General features: G+C 50.4%; 1 protein-coding gene across 4 annotated transcripts in view; it reads right to left on the bottom strand.

Annotated features, from left to right (window-relative positions):
* The window catches only part of PTK7 (protein tyrosine kinase 7 (inactive)), an 83944-nt gene that overhangs the window by 3517 nt on the left and 59244 nt on the right, over positions 1-21183 (bottom strand). For 3 of the 4 annotated variants that reach the window (XM_033217202.1, XM_033217204.1, XM_033217203.1), the window contains exons 8-17: positions 19217-19350; positions 18928-19063; positions 18674-18793; positions 15747-15896; positions 15483-15633; positions 15264-15391; positions 13629-13832; positions 12638-12793; positions 11798-12030; positions 10531-10611 (exon numbers count right to left, since the gene is read on the bottom strand). In XM_033217202.1, the coding sequence (XP_033073093.1) occupies positions 10531-10611; positions 11798-12030; positions 12638-12793; positions 13629-13832; positions 15264-15391; positions 15483-15633; positions 15747-15896; positions 18674-18793; positions 18928-19063; positions 19217-19350 (1493 nt within the window). Of the gene's footprint in view, positions 1-9716; positions 10323-10530; positions 10612-11797; positions 12031-12637; positions 12794-13628; positions 13833-15263; positions 15392-15482; positions 15634-15746; positions 15897-18673; positions 18794-18927; positions 19064-19216; positions 19351-21183 lie in introns of those variants that run through there. The other variant, XM_033217205.1, reaches the window with a different exon arrangement.

The following is a 21183-nucleotide window of genomic DNA, read 5'->3' as shown; positions in this document are numbered from 1 at the left end:
TCCAAGCAGCTGGGATTACAGGTGCCCACCAAGACACCCAGCTAATTTTTGTATTTTTAGTAGAGACAAGGTTTCACCATGTTGGTCAGGCTGGTCTTGAACTCCTGACCTCAAGTGATCAGGCTGCCTCAGCCTCCCAAAGTGCTGGGATTACAGGCGTGAGCCACCGCACCCGGCCTCAGACTTTAATTCTAATGCCAATGAGTTGTTTCCAGTTCGGGGCTATTCAGAACAGTGCTATTATGAACACTTTTATAAGTGTACACATGTATGAGTTTCTCTAAGAGACCTAAGAGGAAGTCTAGAATATGAATATCTCTAGCTATACAAAATAATGCCCAACTCTTTTCCAAAGTGTAAGAGAGTTGGGGAGCTTTTTCATTAACTAATACTCTTTGCTGAATTTTGAGCCAATGTGAATATATTATGCACTATACATGAAACGTTAACTAAACTACAATAACTTTTTTTTTTTTTTTGATGGAGTGTTGCTCTATTGCCAGGCTGGAGTGCAGTGGTGTGATCTTGGCTCACTGTACCCTCCCCGTCCCAGGTTCAAGCGATTCTCCTGCCTCAGCTTCTCGAGTAGCTTGGATTACAGGCACGTACTACCACGCCCAGCTAATTTTTGTATTTTTTCTAGTAGAAATGAGGTTTCACCATGTTGGCCAGGATGCTCTTGAACTCCTAACCTCGTGATACACCTGCCTCGGCCTCCCAAAGTGCTGGGATTACAGGCGTGAGCCACCGCACCCGGCCACATTAACATTTCAAAAGTATATATGAATGCACTGACAAATATAAATTGAAGCCAGGCACCTGCAGTCCCAGCTACTCAAGAGGGTGAGGTGGGAGAATTGCTTGAGCCCAGGAGTTCAAAGCCAGCCTGGGCAACACTGAGATCCTATCTCTTTTTTTAAAAAAATTGAGTATCTACTACGTGCCATATACAATGGGTGCTGGTGGACTATAACAGGGCTGGCCGAAGCAGGGCTCTTGATGGGGGGCTGCAGCCAGGTCACTTAGTGCAAATAAGAAACCACCCATTCACAGAGAAGGGGAAGGGCCATTTGGTGGGCACCGGCCTTGTGGGCACACAAGGCCGGCTGCCTCTCCCCACATGTGCTCTGTGAGGCAGGGCTCAGCCCTGGCTTCTTCGAGGGGCCCATGGCGAGGCTAGTGCCAAAGCCTGGCACTTCCCTACCACTGCAGCCGCATCTCTGGGTCACATCACTGCTGATGGACTGTCTGCCCACCAGTTGGCACAGAGGTGGGACTGCTGGCTACTGAGCTGGCCCTACAGCATCCCTGGCTAGCTCAGAGCAGCTTTTCCTGCCTGGCTCCCAGAGGTCACAAGAAGGCCAGCAGAGGTGCCAAGCCCAAATGCTACGAGGGGACACTCCAAAGACATCTCTTCTCGGTTTTCTTGGGCACTGGCCAGTGACAGCCCTGTGGGCCCCACTGCCTCCACTGGTGGTTTGCTAACTATGGTCACAATCTGTATGTCATGAAACCAAATTAGGGAATCTTAGCCACCATTAAAGAAAAAAAAAAGGGAATAGAAAATAGAGTGCATCACAATAAGAACATCATTCATGAAATGTTTTCATCTTAAAAATATAGGGCTGGGCATGGTGGCTCACGTCTGTAATCCCAGCACTTTGGGAGGCCGAGGTGGGTGGATCACGAGGTCAGGAGTTCGAGACCAGCCTGACCAACATGGTGAAACCCCATCTCTACTAAAAATACAAAAATTAGCTTGGCGTGGTGGCGGGCGCCTGTAATCCCAGCTACTCAGGAGGCTGAGGCAGGAGAATTGCTTGAACCCGGGAGGCGGAGGTTGCAGTGAACCGAGATTGCACCACTGCACTCCAGCCTGGGCAAAAGAGCAAGACTCCATCTTAAAAAAATAAAATAAATAAAATAAAAAATAAAAATATACACATATGTGTGTACTGGGTGGTGATGCAAAATGTACTTTTTGCTAATACAGGTTCCAATCAAAAAGTTTTTAAAAACAAAGCTTTAAAGTTAAAAAAAAAAAAAAGTCACCGGGCGCGGTGGCTCAAGCCTGTAATCCCAGCACTTTGGGAGGCCAAGACGGGCAGATCACGAGGTCAGGAGATCGAGACCATCCTGGCTAACCCGGTGAAACCCCGTCTCTACTAAAAAATAAAAAAAAATTAGCCAGGCGAGGTGGTGGACGCCTGTAGTCCCAGCTACTCGGGAGGCTGAGGCAGAAGAATGGCGTAAACCCAGGAGGCGGAGCTGCAGTGAGCTGAGATCCAGCCACTGTACTCCAGCCTGGGCGACAGAGCAAGACTCCGTCTCAAAAAAAAAAAAAGTCTAAATCTGTGCGGTCCTATGCAGTAGCCACTATCCCCACATGGCTATTTAAATTTATTTAAAACTTTTTTGTTTTTGTGTTTTGAGAGACAGGGTGTCTATTGCCTAGGCTGGAGTGCAGTAGTGCAATCACAGTTCACTGCATCTTCAACCTCCCAGGCTCAAGTGATCCTCCCACCTCAGCCTCCATAGTAGCTGGAACTATTGGCATACACCACCATGCCTGGCTAATTTTATTTGTTTATTTATTTATTTAGAGACTGAGTCTCACTCTGTCACTCAGGATGGAGTGCAGTGCCACTATCTAGGCTCACTGCAACCTCCACCTCCCGGGTTCCAGTGATCCTCCTGGAATTACAGGTACCCACTACCATGCACAGCTAATTTTTTTATTTTTAGTAGAGATGGGGTTTCACCATTTTGGCCAGGCTGGTCTTGAACTGCCCTTAAGTGATCCCCCTGCCTCGGCCTCCCAAAGTGCTGGATTACAGGCATCAGCCACCATACCCAGCCTATTTTTATTTTTTAGAGACAGTCTCACTTTGTTGCCTAGGCTGGTCTCAAACTCCCGGCCCAAGCAATCCTTCCCCCTTGGCCTCCCAAAGTGCTGGGATTACAGGTATGAGGCACTGCGCCTGGCTTTAAGTTAATTAAAACTCAGTAATGTTTAAAATTCAATTCTGGTTGGCGTAATAGCTCATGCTGGCCTGTAATTCCAGCGGTTTGAGAAGCTGATGTGGGAGGATTGATTAAGCCTAGGAGTTTGAGACAAGCCTGGACAACATAGTGAGACCCCATCTCCACAAAAAATTTAAAAATTAGACAGGTGTGGTGGTGGGTGCCTGTAGTCTCAGCTACTCGGGAGGCTGAAGTGAGAGGATCACTTGGGCCCCTGAGGTCGAGGCGGCAGTGAGCCATGACTGCACCACTGCATTCCAGCCTCGGTGACGGAATGAGACCCTGTCTTAAAAAATAAAATACAGGCCAAGTCAGTGGCTCACGCCTGTAATCCCAGCACTTTGGGAGGCCAAGAGGGGTGGATCATGAGGTCAGGAGATTGAGACCATCTTGCCTAACATACGGTGAAACCCCATCTCTACTAAAAATACAAAAAAATTATCTGGGCGTGGTGGTGGGCACCTGTAGTCCCAGCTACTCAGGAGGCTGAGGCAGGAGAATAGCATGAACGTGGAAGGCGGAGCTTGCAGTGAGCTGAAATCGCGCCAATGCACTCCAGCCTGGGCAACAGAGCGAGACTCCATCTCAAAATAAATAAATAAATGAAATGAAATAAAATGAAATAAATTCAGGCGGGGTGTGGTGGCTCATGCCCATAATCCCAGCACTTTGGGAGGTCAAGGCAGGTGGATCACTTGAGGTCAGGAGTTCGAGACCAGCCTGGCCAACGTGGTGAAACCCCATCTCTACTAAAATTACAAAAAATAGCCAGGTATGGTGGCACGCACCTGTAATCCCAGCTACTCAGGGGGCCGAAGGCAGGAGAATCATTTGAACCTGGGAGGTGGAGGCTGCAGTAAGCCGAGGTCCTGCCACTGCACTCCAACCTGGTCGACAGGGTAAGACTCTGTCTCTAAAAAATAAACAAAACAAAATAAAATAAAAAAAAAATTCAGTTCTTCTGCTGCTCTAGCCAAATTCCAAGTGTACAGTTGCTATATGAAGCTAGTGACAACTGTACTGACCAGCACAGATATGGTACATTCCCATCATCATCCTGATCAGTGCTGCCTGAGGCTCTAACAGGCAGCGCATTAATGCAGAGGTGCTAAATGAATGACGTAATTAGAGTTGGGAAAAACCTCATCCAGACGGAGTCTCACTCTGTCGCCCAGGCGGGAGTGTAGTGGCACAGTCTCGGTTCACTGCAACTGCCGCCTCTCAAGTTCAAGCAATTCTTGTGCCTCAGCCTCCCAAGCAGCAGGACTACAGGCACGTGCCACCATGCCTGGCTAATTTTTGTATTTTTAGTAGAGACAGGGTTTCACCATGTTGGTCAGGCTGGTCTCCAACTGACCTTAAATGATCTGCCTGCCTCGGCCTCCTAAAGTGCTGGGATTATAGGCCTGAGCCACTGTGCCTGGCTACTTTTGGTACATTTCTTTATCAACAGTGAAGACACAAAATCTCAGGATAGCTTTCAACTAAACGTGTAACCAGTGAGGAAGTTTAAAGAAGAGGGCAGGTGGGCTGGGAGCAGTGGGTCTCGTCTGTAATCCCAGCACTTTGGGAGGCTGAGGTGGGCAGATCATAAGGTCAGGAGATCGAGACCATCCTGGCTAACATGGTGAAACCCCGTCCCTACTAAAAAAAAAAAAATACAAAAAGCTAGCTGGGCGTGGTGGTGGGTGCCTGTAGTCCCAGCTACTCAAGAGGCTGAGGCAGGAGAATGGCATGAACCCGGGAGGTGCAGCTTGCAGTGAGCTGAGATCACGCCACTGCACTTCAACCTGGGCGACAGAGGGAGACTCTGCCTCAAAATAAAAAAGGGGGGGTGTTGGGCACGGTGGCTCACCCCTGTAATCCCAGCACTTCGGGAGGCCTAGGCAGGCGGATCACAAGGACAGGAGATTGAGACCATCTTTGCTAACACAGTGGAACCCCATCTCTACTAAAAATACAAAAAAATTAGCTGGGCGTGGTGGTGGGCACCTGTAGTCCCAGCTACTCGGGAGGCTGAGGCAGGAGAATGGCGTGAACCCAGGAGGTGGAGCTTGCAGTGAGCCGAGATCGCGCCATTGCACTCCAGCCTGGGCAACAGAGCAAGATTCTGTCTTAAAAAAAAAAAATAGAAGAAGATGGCGGGTGGATGGCCTGCCAGGATTACTGGGCCTCTCTGGGAAGTACACTGGGGTCTCCATGAAAAGCAGAGTCTGGCCGGGTGCAGTGGCTCACACCTGTAATCCCAGCACTCTGGGAGGCCAAGGTGGGTGAATCACAAGGTCAGGAGTTCAAGATCAGCCTGGCCATTATAGTGAAACCCTGTCTCTACTAAAAATACAAAAATTAGTCCGGTATGGTAGTGGGCTTCTGTAGTCCCAGCTACTCAGGAGGCTGAGGCAGGAGAATTGCTTGAACTTGGGAGGCGGAGGCTGCAGTGAGCCGAGATTGTACCACTGCACCCCAGGCTGGGTGACAGAGCAAGACTACGTCTCAAAAAAAAAGCTGAGTCTACATCCCTAAAATAACCCCTGGAGCACCGTCCTCAGAATGCCCCACGTGCACTGGTGGTAAAGGGGCTGGGCCGCTTCAGCAGCCATCATGAACAGAGACAACTCCACTTCAGGTTTCAAAATCCCAGGGCATTGTCCAACCTTGCTTGATTCTCTGTAAGTGGCAGGCAAAGGTTTTGGTAACGTGCCTTCATCAGACTTGTGAGTCCCCTCAGCCTGCTCTCTCTGATCTGGCTCACAAGCTAAACAATCTGCTGCTAGTCAGGGTAAACAGAAGAGGGTGGACTTGGCATGGTAACTGACTTGCTATCTTTCCAGAGAGGTGGTGCTTCCGGAAATACTGGCTAAGCAAGGGCACAAGCCAATTAGGTGTTTCCTTAACGCTGGGCAAGATGCCATCAGATAGCCACTGGATTAATTCTCAAATATTGTTATAAAAGACCCATTCTTTGGTAAGGATCAGACCCACCCCTTCCTTTCCAATTTTAACACCCCAGGGGTTTGCCCATGTTCTGGCTAACCCACTGTGATGCTACTGAGATCTTCTCACAAGAGGCCTTCTGTTTCCTGCCATGGCAACTGACTGCATAAAGCGTGGTCCACCAGGTGTGCTAAGCTGATCCTGCTTTTCATCGCGTCATTAATGCACAGGTGATCCGCAGAGCAATTACAAATTACAGCTCTCTGACATCATCTTATCAGCTACTCTAGACGGCATTACCTACCATTATGCCAACACCCAGGACCCACGTCTTTGATTTCTATCACTACCTCACTGCTCTCTTAAAATCCTCCTGAGGCCCCCCTCAGCCCACTCACACCCAATATGGCACTTTGGTTCCAACTTTAGCTGGCCAGGGAACACCCTGCCTACCATTCCACCTCCCTAGAATACTTAAGTTTTTCCCCTTCCGTTCTAGGTCCTAGGAGTATGAAGTGACAGAGCAGCTCACTACATAATTAGCACAATAAAGTACCTACAAGTTTTAGTTCATCTTCCCCAAGAATTTTCATTTTCATGGAATCCCCAAAAGCAGTGCTTTTCAAACTGCTGATCGAGACCTGCATGAGTCTCGAATAGTGGATTGGGGGAAAAAAAAAAAAAGGATAGAAAAGAGGCCGGGCACGGTGGCTCATGCGTGCAATCCCAGCACTTTGGGTGGCTGAGGCAGGAAGATTACTTGAACCCAGGAGTTCAAGACCAGCCTGGGCAACACGGCAAGACCCCCATATCTACAAAAAAAATAAAAATAAATAGAAAGAGGACAGGATAGAAAACATCAAGTGTTGGCCGGGCGCGGTGGCTCACGCCTGTAATCCCAGCACTTTGGGAGGCCGAGGTGGGCGGACCACGAGGTCAGGAGATCGAGACCATCCTGGCTAACATGATGAAATCCCGTCTCTATTAAAAAACAAAAAGTTAGCCGAGCGTGGTGGCAGGCACCTGTAGTCCCAGTTACTCAGGAGGCTGAGGCAGGAGAATGGCATAAACCCGGGAGGCAGAGCTTGCAGTGAGCCGAGATCTCACCACTGCACTCCAGCCTGGGCAACAGAGCAAGACTCTGTCTCAAAAAAAAAAAAAGAAAAGAAAAGAAAAGAAAAAAAGAAAACATCAAGCACATCAAACACAATGTTGTGAAAGTTTAATTTTAGTTACATGAGCCTGCATACTAGATCATGAGTAAAATGTGTTCCTTTTTTGTTATTGTTAAGTGATGCAGGTCTTGCTATGTCACTCAGGCTGGCCTCAAACTCCTGGGCCCAAGGGATCCTCCAGCCTCAGCCTTCCAAGTAGCTGGGATTACAGGCATATACTACCGTACCATCTTAAAATGCATTTCCTAAAAGGGATTATAATCAAAAAGCATTTCAAAGCTACTAGTCTCCACCAGGGCTCCTTGAAATTTAATGAGCTTAGGAATCAGCTGGAGAGCTTGTTTGAAAAATTCAGGTCTTCAGACCTCACTCTTAAATACTCTCATTCCCTCCTTCTGAGTCATGGTCCAGAAATCTACTTTTTTTTTTTTTTTTGAGACAAGGCTTGATTCCTGTTGCCCAGGCTGGAGTACAGTGGCAAGATCTCAGCTCACTGCAACCTCCGCCACCCAGGCTCAAGCTATTCTCCTGCTTCAGCCTCCCGAGTAGCTGGAATTACATGCACGTGACACCATGCACAGGTACTTTTTGTACTTTTAGTAGGGATGGGGTTTCCCATGTTGGCCAGGCTGGTCTCGAACTCCTGGCCTCGAGTGATCTGCCCGCCTCGGCCTCCCGAAGTGCTGGGATTACACGTATGAGCCACCATGCCTGGCCTGCATTTTTCTTTTTTTTTGAGACAAAGTCTCGCTCTTGTCTCCCAGGCTAGAGTGCAATGGCACGATCTTGGCTCACTGCAACCTTCGCCTCCCGGGTTCAAGTGATTCTCCTGTCTCAGCCTCCCAAGTAGCTCAGATTACAGGCACCTGCCACCATGCCTGGCTAATTTTTGTATTTTTAGTAGAGATGGAGTTTCACCATGTTGGCCAGGCTGGTCTTGAACTCCTGACCTCGTGATCCACCTGCCTCGGCCTCCCAAAGTGCTGGGATTACAGGCGTGAGCCACTGTGCCCTTTTTTTTTTTTTTTTTTTTTTAAAGCATCCTCTCTATGTAATGCAGAGTATTGTCCTTGGAGAGTGTAGAACCCAACTTATTAAAGCTCCTCATCATATTTAAGACACTATGACCAAAAAAAAGTGTGAAAAAGATGTTTAGCAAAGATGGTGATGATTTGCAGTCAAATAGAGTGCCTTAGATCACATGAGAAAGGTAACTGACTTCCTGTAAGCCTATGTCTCATCCCAGCCAGAGAATCCCACCTTGACTCCCCTGACTCCTGAAGCCATCCCCTTCCTGCCATTCAACTACTTCCTGTCCTTGCAGACTAAACTTAAATGGTTTTCTCTACTAGGAAAACTTCTTTGTTAACCACAACCATCTGTCCACCTGAAGGACATGGGTGTCTTCAACATCTCTTAATGCCTCCCACTTGCTTTCTGTTTTACCTCATGTCTGTAAGGCACAGGTCATACTCATGTACCTAATCTCTCCGCTAGATCATAAGTGCCCCAAGGGCAAGATGCCTGTCCATTTTTTTTTTCTTCTTTGAGATAGGATCGTGCTCTGTTGCCCAGGCTGGAGTGCAGTGCTGCAATCATGGCTCACCACAGCCTCAAGCTCCTGGGCTCCAGTAATTCTTCCTCCTCAGCCTCGCAAGTAGCTGGGACTACAAGCACGCCCCCGTGCCCGGTTAACTTTTTATCTGTTGTAGAGACAGGGTCTTGCTATGTTGCCCAGGTTGGTCTCAAACTCCTGAGCTGAAGCAATCCTCCTGCCTTAGCCTCCCACCGCACCTAGCTGATGCCTGTTTTTTTTTTTTTTTTTGAGACGGAGTCTCGCTCTGTCGCCCAGGCTGGAGTGCTGTGGCCGGATCTCAGCTCACTGCAAGCTCCGCCTCCCGGGTTTACGCCATTCTCCTGCCTCAGCCTCCCGAGTAGCTGGGACTACAGGCGCCCGCCACCTCGCCCGGCTAGTGTTTTGTATTTTTTAGTAGAGACGGGGTTTCACCGTGTTAGCCAGGATGGTCTCGATCTCCTGACCTCGTGATCTGCCCGTCTCGGCCTCCCAAAGTGCTGGGATTACAGGCTTGAGCCACCGGGCCCGGCCGCTGATGCCTGTTTTAATTTTGCATTTCCAAGGGCCCTTGGGTCCACACCTGGCTCTGTGAGGATTCACTGGCTCTGTGAGTGTCCTAATTTGTGAGCTCTTCAGTCCTGAAATCTCACTTAGCTGGTGTAGCAAGTCCCATCCTGTGGCTTCTCCTCTATAGCCACTATACACAGTTCCTGCAGCTTCATGGGGACGGAAGTAGGGGTGTGGTGTCAGGAGGCCAGGTCACTTGTCCTGTCTGGGTCTTAGTAAATTCACATGTAATAAGAGGGGGCCAGCCTGAAGGGCACAGAGCTGCTTCCCCAGAGAGACTGGGGGCAGCCAGGGTCCCATTCACCTGACTCATCAGCCAGCCATGCCTTTCTGTTTTGCCTCTAGAGTTGGTGACCTGGGACAGCCTAGCAGGCAAGGAATGGTCCCCTGGGAGAAAGGGCAGAGCCTTCTGCCTACCCTGCCCCGAGCTCTGATTTGGTTTATGAGGTCACTTCACTGCCAGCTTGGAAGCAGACTCCCCAGTCACATGGAAGGAAGTAGATCCATTTCAGAGGGGAGAGGAGGCGGCTGTGGACAAGAAGAACCTGAGGGAAGGAAGAAGGGGCTGGGCCATAGCAAGCCCCGGGCACTGGGAAGGTATGGACTGAGGCGGCAGGGGGTAGCAGGCAAGTTTTCCCTTCTTCACTATTTCAACCGAGGTCTGCTTCACCACAGGGGCCCCAGCCAGGGCTCTGTGCCCAGAACAATCTCTGCACAGAAGGCAGGAGGAAAACTAGAAGGAAAGCCTGGGCAGCTACAACCCAAGGGAGAGGGCAAGATGCAAACCACAGAGGGGGAAACCCAGGCAGGCAGCCCATTCACAGAAGAGTCTTCTCCACTCAGAGCTGAAGAAACAAGCTCAGGCCCACACCTAGCCCAGCAGGCCCCTGCACTCAGACTGCTTGCTGCTTCTCCAGCTCAGAGCTCACTGCGGATGGGCAGGCATCCTGCTCCAATGCAAGCTCCTTCCCAGGGGCAAGGTCCGAGGGTAGCTCTTCTCCGTGAAGCCAGCATGGCAATGCAAAGCCACTTCCAGGATACATGACCTGGGACAGGTCATACAACCTCATAAGCCTCAATGTCTTCATCCACAAAATGGGGATAGTAGTATATATTTCAGAGGACTACCATGATAATTACGGTAACACATGTGAAGTTCTTACCATAGGGCCTGGCCCATAGAGAGCCCTCAATAAATGGTGCCTCTGTTGCTCCCTGGGCACCCTCTCCCTCCCTCCCTCACTCCGTCCTCACCTTCTGCTTGGTGCTGAGGGGCTGTGACTTCAATTTTTCATCCTTGCTCTTGGAAATCCTCAGGAACTGCTTGAGGTCTCCCTAAGGGAAAAGCCAGGCATCACGCTCAGGTCAGCGCAGAGCCATTGGCTGTAAAGCCTCAGACAAAGCAGGTGCTCGCAGAATTCCTGCCTGGGGAGGCAGTGAGAAGGCCTAAGCTAGCCTGGGCCCCTTTCCTGGGGAAAGTTCACTGGGAGTACAGAACTTTAAAAATATATAGGAGACGCCTCCTAGAGGCTCTCTCAGTCAGAAAGAGAGGAGAATTGGCATTTTTACCCCAAGGGGAACCTCCAGACAGGTGGGGGCAGCAGAGCCCCTATCTTCAGTGAGCCAAGAGGAAAACAGTCCCCTACCCTCTGTCCTCAAATATTCCGGAGAGGAAACCCCTGTCCTCTAGAGCTTTACAATTGAATAGAAACAAACAGAGGAGAACACCAGCAGCAGAAACATACATAAAGTATTCATAAGTACTTGTTTGTTTGTTTTTAACTTTTTGTAGAGACAGAGTCTTGCTATGTTGACCAGGCTGGTCTCGGACTCCTGATCTCAAGTGATGCCCCTGCCTCAGCTTCCCAAAGTGCTGGGATTACAAGTGTGAACCACTGTGCCCAGCTGCATAAGTACTTGTTAATGGAAAGATTGATAGGACTCCTGCCTGCTTTTGCCCCAGAGCTAGGGATTTGACAAGCAGCAGTTTGAGGACCATGGGGCGAGGGCCAGGACCAGCTGGGGAATGAAGAGGAAGGAGCAGCTCTGGGAACGATGCCCTGAGTGGAGAGGAGAAGACTGGTGGCTGGGGTAACACTCATGTCACAAGTGGTGCTAGGAAGGAGGGAAGGAAAGTGGGTTCTGATATATTTATTCTCAAGTGGGGACAAGCTTTTGGGGAGGAAAAAATAACAAACCAAAGAAAACAGGAGTCAGAGAAGATGACCTGGAAGGCATCCCTGCAGTGTGACAGTGAGAAGTCCCAGAAGAATTTAGGACCAACCCCTCCCCCGAGATACAGATGGAAAGACTGGGTGCTGATAAAGGGAATGCAGGCATCCAAGAGCAGGGAAGGCGGAAGCTGAGCATCGCAAGGTGGGCAAGGTGTAACAGCAGGCAGGCGAGGTCTCGGCTGAGACCAGACAAGACAAGGTTTTCACGGTGCTCCAGCCCGACTCCCACCTTTGTAGGACACTGCCCTCCCTACCCGAGACCCCCGCGTCCCCTGCCAACAGCATACCAGGTCCACATATTCCAGCACCATGTAATGGGGCTCAGCCTCCCGGCAGAGCCCCAGGAGCCGCACCACGTTGGCATGGTTCAGCTTCCCAAACATCTCCAACTCCCTCCGGAAGTCCAGCTGCTGCTGCTCGTCCTTGCTCTGCAGGCTCTTCACAAGTACCAGGGTCTCCGCCACTCCCTCCTCCAAGCCCTGAGCCTTTGCCAGGAATACCTCCCCAAACTCACTCTTTCCTGTGGGTACAGTCTGAGTCAGCCAACCACCTTCACCCAGGCAGAGGCAGCTCCTGACCTGGGGGAGGGTCATAGCCTCTACTACAGTGGGGACTCACCCACCTGGGCTGGGCAGGAGACCCGGTTCTGCTGTGACCCCCTCCCTCCGAAGGCTTCAGTGTCTCCAGCAGCAAAATAAAAGGGTTGGACTAATATTCAGCATTTTCCAAAGGGTGATTCGCATGAGAATTTTTGGTGGCTCATGGTAAACATGTCTTAATGTATGCTAGGAAAAAACTTAACTACAACAAACCCATGATTTCTCATATTTTTTCCTACATCAAAGGTAACTTAGCTTTTCTGTTGTTGTCTGTTTTTTTAAAGAGTCAATTTAAATAAAACATCAAGTAAATAATACTACAGGTAGTACACAGGAATGACAAAATCTGTACGAAAGGCAGTGAATAACAGGCTCTGGGGCCACACTGGGCTAGATCTCTATCTACACTTCCGTCTACCTCTAACATTCTAGGTTTCAGGGACTTCGGAAAACTAGCCTGTACCCAGCCTCAAGACACAGCTGGTGACTTGCAGTTAGGCAGGGGCAGCTGTAGTCAAGGCGACATACCCAGCGTGGTGATGGGCTGCAGGCTGGAACGTGGGAAGTGCATCTTATCACTTGTGCTGTGGCGTTTGTTGGTGGCTGCGGGGCCGGAGCCCAAGCTGGTCAAAGCCACTTCCTCTTGGATCTCTGCTGAGGGCTGCCCATTTTGCAAAGGCCCGCCTGGGAAGAAGGAAGACAGGAGCGTCACGATGAGACCTGACACTCTGGCCACCACGGGGATTTCTGTTCCGTCCCCTGGTCTTCCACTCTTGCCAACTTGGGTCCAATTACGGTACTCCACATGAAGGGGCAAGCCCAAATGATAAAATGATGGGGCTGGGGCTGAGTGGGGGAGGTATGGGCATCCCCTAGGGTATGACCCCTTAGTGATGCAGCTGATTACAACCTCTGAGATGGAGCCAACTGCAGACATCTAATCTGAATCACTGGTCCCTGAACACTATAGCTACACATAAGGATTGTTGCTTTCATGGGGCCTCCTACTGGGCAAAGTCCTAAACAGGAACAAAGGGAAAATCACAAAAATGGAGACCCAACCCCCGCTCCTGAACATCTGAGCTGATAGGAGAGACCCAGTAATGACCTCAGGGAGCTCCCAGTCCAGGGAAGTGGGGATAGGAGAAGGGAAGTAAACGGAAAGACTGCCCTTGGGGGAACTCTTAGACTCATGGGGGGAAACAAGACGTGCAACAGCAACATGTATCCGTATACTAATGATATCTGTGGTTTCCTGCTGGGAGGAGGAAACAGCAGGGAATCACAGGAAGCTGGTCCCAGGGGCTCCAATGAAGAAGTCTCAAGCCAGGTTGCTCAGAAGCCGAGGCCCTGGGAATCAGCCAACTCCAGGCTTCCCACTAGGGGTGTGGCAGCCCCACCTCCAAGATCCAGCAACAGCGGCTAGGTTTCCTGAGGGCTGGCGCTCTCCCCTCCGTGGCCGCGGGAGGGCGCTCAGCTCCTACACACGGGTACCACCTCCCCCTCCAGGGCCTCTCACCGTTGAGACATTCCATCTCTGGCTCCTCGCCCTCGGGCTGCTTCTGCAGCCGCTTGGCTTTGCAGCGCTTCTTGCAGTAGAACATGAGACCCAGCACGGCGATGATGTAGGCCACAGCGGCACCCACCGACAGCCCAATGGTCTGGATCATCTTGTAGGGGGGAGGGCTGCCAGGGCCCTCCGACTCCTCTGGCACAGGCTTGTCTGAGAGACACACAGATGGGTCTGGGGGCGCTGCTAAGCAAAACAAGCCCTGCTTCTCCACTAACTCCTCCCAACCCCATCAACAGGACAACTTAACAGATGGCCTGGGAGGGTCACCACCTTCACTGGCTTTAACAAGGGCCAGCAGGTCCTCATGCCCCACTGAGGTCAAAGGAAGACTCTGAAGGAGATGAGGCCAGGGGTTCCCAAGCTGGTTCTGCATCGCAAGTCAAGGCAGGTGACATAGATAACGCACGCCTGTCAGGGAGCCACCACAAACCCAACGCTATTTGTTAAGAAGCTTCCCGGCCGGGCGCGGTGGCTCAAGCCTGTAATCCCAGCACTTTGGGAGGCCGAGGCAGGGGGATCACGAGGTCAGGAGATCGAGACCATCCTGGCTAACACAGTGAAACCCCGTCTCTACTAAAAAATACAAAAAATTAGCCGGGCGTGGTGGCGGGCGCCTGTAGTCCCAGCTACTCGGGAGACTGAGGCAGGAGAATGGCGTGAACCTGAGAGGCGGAGCTTGCAGTGAGCTGAGATCACGCCACTGCACTTCACTTCAGCCTGGGCGACAGAGCGAGACTCCGTCTCAAAAAAAAAAAGAAGCTTCCCAAGGGACTTGATAATGTGAGCCAGGCCCCAGAGAACAACATTTGGGAGCTTCAGGTTTAGAATTCCAGGCACTGCCTGGCACAGAGCAGGTTTTTCAATGAACAGATAGATCTGTAGAAGGGATCTGCTGGTCTAGGGACCTTTCAATGGCCCCCACCGAGGGGTCTCAAGAGGCATTGGGGGAATGAAGGGAGAGAGACCATGCAGGATCCCCCCACTGCCACACACACCCCAGTGGCTCCCACCAAGGGGCCTCCTCACTTCATTTTCATCCATTTAAACTTTCACATTATACTTTGTCTAGAAAAATAACTGCTGCCAAACCAAGAAAGTTTAAGAGCTTCTCATTTAAACCACCTTCACCTGTGGATGCAGAAACAAGTCCCCAGAGGAGAAATAAGTCTCCCAGGGGCACAGAGTTAAGTGCTGGGCCTTTCACTGGACCCATCATTCTCTCTGGGCCTCCTGGAGAAAAGAACCTTGTCCTACTGCATTCTGACCTGGTCTTCCTCCCCAGCCACCCAGAGATATGTGTGGCTGCTGCAGGAACCTGGGAGGCAGCATTGTAGGAAGAGAACACCCTCCCCTGCAACACACACACACACCCACCGACCATGGGATGTTAAATAAACGACAGCCCGGCTCTGAGCAAGGACTCTAAGACTGTGCAGTGGCATGGTGAGACAGCCGAATCCCCTCCTCTGCCACAAAAATGGCTTCTGTGTCATGTTCTGTACACAGGGGCTGACTGAGTACAAGGTGACAAATGTCTGGGTCCACCACTTCCTGTGCAGGACACCCCTCCCCAGCCCATACCCACGACATAGAGGGGGGCCTCCGTGTGCTTGATGTTGCAGCTGTTGCCTGCAATGCAGGTGTAGCGGCCTGAGTCCTCAGGGGCCACGTCGTGGATCACCAGGGAGCCATTCTGGAAGATGTGCATCCTGCCAGGGGAGAAGCCACAGCGCTGGCCAGCTCGCAGGGAGTGGGCACTGCAGGAGAGGAGGGGCGGGTATGGGAGGGAGGCGGCCCTACCTGGGTCCCAGCTTGGTGGGGTCCAGGATGCGGTCCTTGCCCTTCCACTGAATCAGTGGCTTAGGGTCCCCCTGGGCCTCACACTGCAGCAGGGCTGTGTGGCCCTGGTACACAGTCGTGCGCTCTGGCTCTACTTTGAAGGTGATAAAAACTGGAAGGAAAGAGACCAGCGAGGGGCAGGGAGGGGTGAGCCAAGGGGCTGGCAGGGTACATGGTGCTACCCCAAAGGGCCCTCCCAGCCCAAGGGCCCTGCCACGGTTGCACCTGCCACAGTGAGCTGGACATGGGCACGAATCTGGCCCTGCGGCCCATTGGAGGCAATGCAAGTGTAGTTGCCAGCGTCATCTCGAGTCACCCGGGCAAAATGCAGGGTCCCAGCGTTGTCTGTCACCCACTCTGGGAGGCTGCTCCCATCTGCAGGAGTAACAAAGGGAAATTATGGAAAGGATCAGGGTTACACAGATGGCTGACAATGCCTTCAGTCCCTCACCTCGACTCCAAAACACACCATCGCTCCTGACCACCCACAGGCAAAGTCCAAACTCCTCAGCCAGGTGTTAGAAGCCCCCCGTTATTTACCCCTCTTCCAATTCTTCAGTCTCACCTCTTCCTCCTATTGCCCTGTGTGACATTTCACTTCTGCCAAACCAGACTCTGGGCCCAGATTGGCTCTGTTCCTACCCCGCTGCCTGTCATTTCTCCCTCCTAGAGCCCATTCCCACTCTTTGCCATCCCAGGCTGTAGATCCATTTTGAGCCTCACCTCTCCCAGAAAGTTCCCCCAGACCTGAGCAGAGGGAGCCTACTTCCTCCTCAAAATCTACAACTCTACTCTCTCACTCTAGGTGGAAATGTCAAAATTGGTCCAACCTTTTAAAAAACAATTTGGCAACTCACATCAAGGGCTATAAAAATGTTCATACCCCCTTTCATGCGTAATTATTCCAATTCTGGGAATCTTTCCCAAAGGAAATAAACCTAAATCCAGAAAAAAACTTTGGCTTAAAGATGTTTATTGCAGGCTGGGCGCGGTGGCTCAAGCCTGTAATCCCAGCACTTTGGGAGGCCGAGACAGGCGGATCACGAGGTCAGGAGATCGAGACTATCCTGGCTAACACGGTGAAACCCTGTCTCTACTAAAAAAAAACAAAAAAACTAGCCGGGGGAGGTGGCGGGCGCCTGTAGTCCCAGCTACTCGGGAGGCTGAGGCAGGAGAATGGCGTAAACCCGGGAGGCAGAGCTTGCAGTGAGCTGAGATCCGGCCACTGCATTCCAGCCTGGGCGACAGAGCAAGACTCCGTCTCAAAAAAAAAAAAAAAAGAAAAGAAAAAAAAGATGTTTATTGCAGTAATGAAAAAAAAGGAGGTGGGTAGGTGGGTGGTTAACAACCCAAATCTCCAACGTTTAAGGAACAGTTAAGTAAATTACAGTGAATCCAATCATTGAAATATTATTAGGATCATCAAAACAAATATTCATGAAGAGTGTATAAAGATGTGGGGAAATGCTTGACAATGGTAAGTAAAAAAGGGTATAAAATTACAGTTATAAAAATAAATACTTTTAAAAAATATTTTTAAAAACTACGTAGTTATCTGTATTGTCTACTTCTACAATAAGCATGTCTACAGGCACGCACCACCATGCGTGACTAATTTTTTAATTATTTGTAGAGACAGGGTCTCCCTATATTGCCCAGGTTGGTCTTGAACTCCTGGGCTCAAGCAATCCTCCCACCTCAGCCTCCCAAAGTGCTAGGATTACAGGTGTGAGCTACCACACTTGGCCAATCATGTAAATTTAATAACTGAAACTATATATACAATAAAACTGCTAGGTAAAAAAAGAAAAACATACACACAGAAAAAGAAGACATATACCCAAAGACGATAAATGGCAGGATTGTGCATTTTTTCTACCAAGTAATATTTTGTTTTTTTTTTGAGACGGAGTCTTGCTCTGTCACCCAGGTTGGAGTGCAGTGGCACAATCTCGGCTCACTGCAACCTCCACCTCCTAGGTTCAAACAATTCTCCTGCCTCAGCCTCCCGAGTAGCTGGGACTACAGGCACGTGCCACCACCCCTGGCTAATTTTTTGTTTTTTTTTTTTTTTTTTTTTGAGACAGAGTCTCGCTCTGTCGCCCAGGCTAGAGTGCAGTGGCGTGATCTTGGCTCACTGCAAGCTCCGCCTCCTGGGTTCACGCCATTCTCCTGCCTCAGCCTCCCGAGTAGCTGGGACTACAGGCGCCCGCCACCACACCCGGCTAATTTTTTGTATTTTTAATAGAGACGAGGTTTCACCGTGTTTGCCAGGATGGTCTCGATCTCCTGACCTCGTGATCCGCCCACCTCGGCCTCCCAAAATGCTGGGATTACAGGCGTGAGCCACCGCATCCAGCCAATTTTTTGTATTTTTAGTAGAGACGAGGTTTCACCGTGTTAGCCAGGATGGTCTCGATCTCATGACCTCATGATCCACCCACCTCAGCTTCCCAAAGTGCTGGGATTACAGGCGTGAGCCACCACACCCAGCCTCTCCCAGTATTTTCTAAAGGAGCCCATGTAACTTTTTTTTCTTTTTTTTTCTTTTTTGAGTCAGAGTCTCACTCTGTCACCCAGACTCTAGTGCAATGGCATGATCTCGGCCCACTGCAGCCTCTGCCTCCTGGGTTCAAGCGATTATCCTGCTTCAGCCTCCTGAGTAGCTGGGATTGCAAGCTTGTGCCACCACACCTGGCTAACTTCTGCATTTTTAGTAGAGATGGGGTTTCACCATGTTTGAGACCAGTTTGAGGCTGGCCTCAAATTCCTGGCCTCAAGTGAGCCACCCACCTCGGCTTCCCAAAGTGTTGGGATTACAGGCATGAGCCACTGTGCTCGGCCTCCATGTAACTTTTATGTTGGAAAAGATAAACGATTTTGGAAAGGGAGAAGGGAGGACTTTATAGCATTGTCTGGACCAATCCAATCACTTGTTGCCTTGAGTCATCTTCCATGTTGTCCAAGGCTGTAATCTGACCTCTTCTGTATCTGGCTTTTTCCTTCCTAACTCAACTATACATCAGCCCTGCATTGCTTGTCTCATCTCCACATTTCTGGGCACAGTGCGGGGCACCCAGCTGGCCCTCAGGTATGCATCTGATCAGTGGACTGCCCTGCCTGTCCCCACCCTATGCCGGCACTGTACCCACCTGCCCGTTCCCACTTAATAGTGGGCTTCTCTCGGCCTGTGGCTGAGCAAGGCACCGTGGCCTCCTTGTCAAACTCCATGCACTGCTGCGGCTGGGGTGGTGGTGTGAACTTGAGCTTTTCTGTTTCAGCAGAGGGTGGGTGGAAAGAGGAGGAATTGGGGCTGCTGGAGAGGCTGTGGCCAGGCCTGCTGCTCCCTCCCCTTTCCTCTCCTGCCTAGCCGGGAAGGGTGCTCCCCCAAGACATGCTGGCTCACCCAGCACTTGGACACGGGCTTGCGCCTCGATGCTGCCAGCTGGGGTGCTGCTCACACAACGGTACCATGTCCCGTCGTACACCTCCACGTTGTTGATGCGCAAGGTCCCATTCTTGAAGACCTCGAACCGTGAGTCCTGCAGCACAGGTGAGAGGCCTCAGAGCCTGAACCCACATCCACCTCTCCCTGGAGGCCACCTCCAGGGAAAGAGTGCTATGGAGGTGAGCACAGAAGAGGGCAGGTGGAGGGAAGGCCCCGCCCATCCAATAGTAACATTCTTCTTTCTCACCTCCGAGATGAGCATCTGGTTTCTGTACCAGACAACTGTGGGTTTTGGTGTGGCCTGGGTCAGGCAATGCAAGTAGCCGGGTTTGCCCTCCTCCAGCTGGCTGTCTTGGGGCTTCTTCAGCCAGGTGGGCACAGCTAGACGGACAGGAAGGAAGCAGTGAAGGCTGCTTCACAGGTCTCCAAAACCAAAGGACCCAACTCCAAGAAATTCTACTACCATTCTAGGCCCTGAGTTCAGAAGCCCCATGCTACTCAGATGGCAGGAGTTTCCCTTTAAGGAAGACCCAGGTGCCAGCACCTTTTTTTTGTTTGTTTTTTTCTTTTAAGACAGGTTCTCACTCTGTCACCCAGGTTGGAGTACAGTGACACAGTTATGGCTCACTACAGTCTCAAACTCATAAGCTCAAGTGATTTTCCCACCTCAGCCTCCCAAATAGCTGGGACCACAGGTATGCACCACAATACTTGGCTAATTTTTGTATTTTCTGTAGTGATGAGGTCTTGCTATGCTGCCCAGGCTGGTCTCAAACTCCTGGTCTCAAGCAGTCCTCCCTCCTTGGCCTCCCAAAGTGCTAAGATTATAGGCGTGAGCCACCACGCCCGGCCACCAACATCTTTTGAACATTATCTTAGTTAATTGTCACATTAATTAACTTAGTTAACATTATCTTAGTTATAAATCCCCATGGTAGGCAGGGAACGGTGGCTCACACCTATAATCCCAGCACTTTGGGAGGCGGAGGCGGGAGGGTTGCTATGAGACACTGCACTCTAGCCTGGGCAACAGAGTGAGACCCCCATCTCTAAAAAAACAAAAAAAAACCCAAGATATGTATTCCAACACCCATTTTACAGCTAAGAAAACAGATATTCAAAGAAGTAATAGTGGCTGGGTACAGTGGCTCACGCCTGTAATCCCAACACTTTGGGAGGCCAAGGGGGGCAGATCATTTGAGGTCAGGAGTTCAAAACCAGACTGGCCAACATAGTGAACTGAGATCACACCACTGCACTCCAGTCTGGGCAAAAGAGTGAGACTCTGTCTCAAATTAAAAAAAAAGAAGAAGAAGAAGAAGTAGTAATGGTGATGTGCTAATACCCAATAGTGATAGAATTTAAAACTCTCGTCTGTGTGACTCCAAAACTCATGTTCTATCTTTTTTTTTTTTTTTTTTGAGACAGTCTTGCTCTGTCACCCAGGCAGGAGTGCAGTGGCACGATCTTGGCTCACTGCAAACTCCGCCTCCCGGGTTCACGCCATTCTGCTGCCTCAGCCTCCCGAGTAACTGGGACTACAGGAGCCTACCACCACACCCGGCTAATTTTTTGTATTTTTATAGACGGGGTTTCACCGTGTTAGCCAGGATGGTCTCGGTCTCCTGACCTCGCGATCCACCCATCTTGGCCTCCCAAAGTGCTGGGATTACAGGCGTGAGCCACCACGCCCGGCCCCTTGTTCTTCTTATTATACCATAAAATGCCAAGGTGCAGTCCTCAGAAATCTGTTCTGTTTTAGTCACATTCACTCATCCAGTCCACAACCTTCAATACAGTATGAATGGTTGGTTCCCAAAATTACATCCTGATTCCTGTAAATCCAATTGCCTACTGGCATTTCCAACTGGATATCCAACAGGCATCTCAAACTTTACGTGTGCTAAAGGGAGCACCTGACTTCCCCCAAAACCTGCTCACTCATTTTCCCTATCTCAGTCAATAGAACTATCCAGTCAATTAAGAAAGCCAAAAAGCTAGCCTTGTCTTCTCTCTATACCCCACCCCCATCACACTCATTCTACACAAACCCTATCTAGTGGGGCTCCTAAATATATCCTGAATTTGACCACCTCACCCCCACCGCTACTGCCTCTGTTCAAGCTCCTTTCAGTTATCTCCCCTAGACTATTACAGTCATCTACTAATGGGTCTCCTTGTTTATACTCTCGGTCCTAACATCCGAATCTCAAA

The sequence above is a fragment of the Trachypithecus francoisi genome, unplaced genomic scaffold, assembly GCF_009764315.1.
Source record: "Trachypithecus francoisi isolate TF-2019V2 unplaced genomic scaffold, Tfra_2.0 Lachesis_group10, whole genome shotgun sequence".
Taxonomy (NCBI): domain Eukaryota; kingdom Metazoa; phylum Chordata; class Mammalia; order Primates; family Cercopithecidae; genus Trachypithecus; species Trachypithecus francoisi.
The sequence above is the reverse complement of the archived record's forward strand: the minus strand, read 5'-3'. Positions and strand labels throughout refer to the sequence as shown.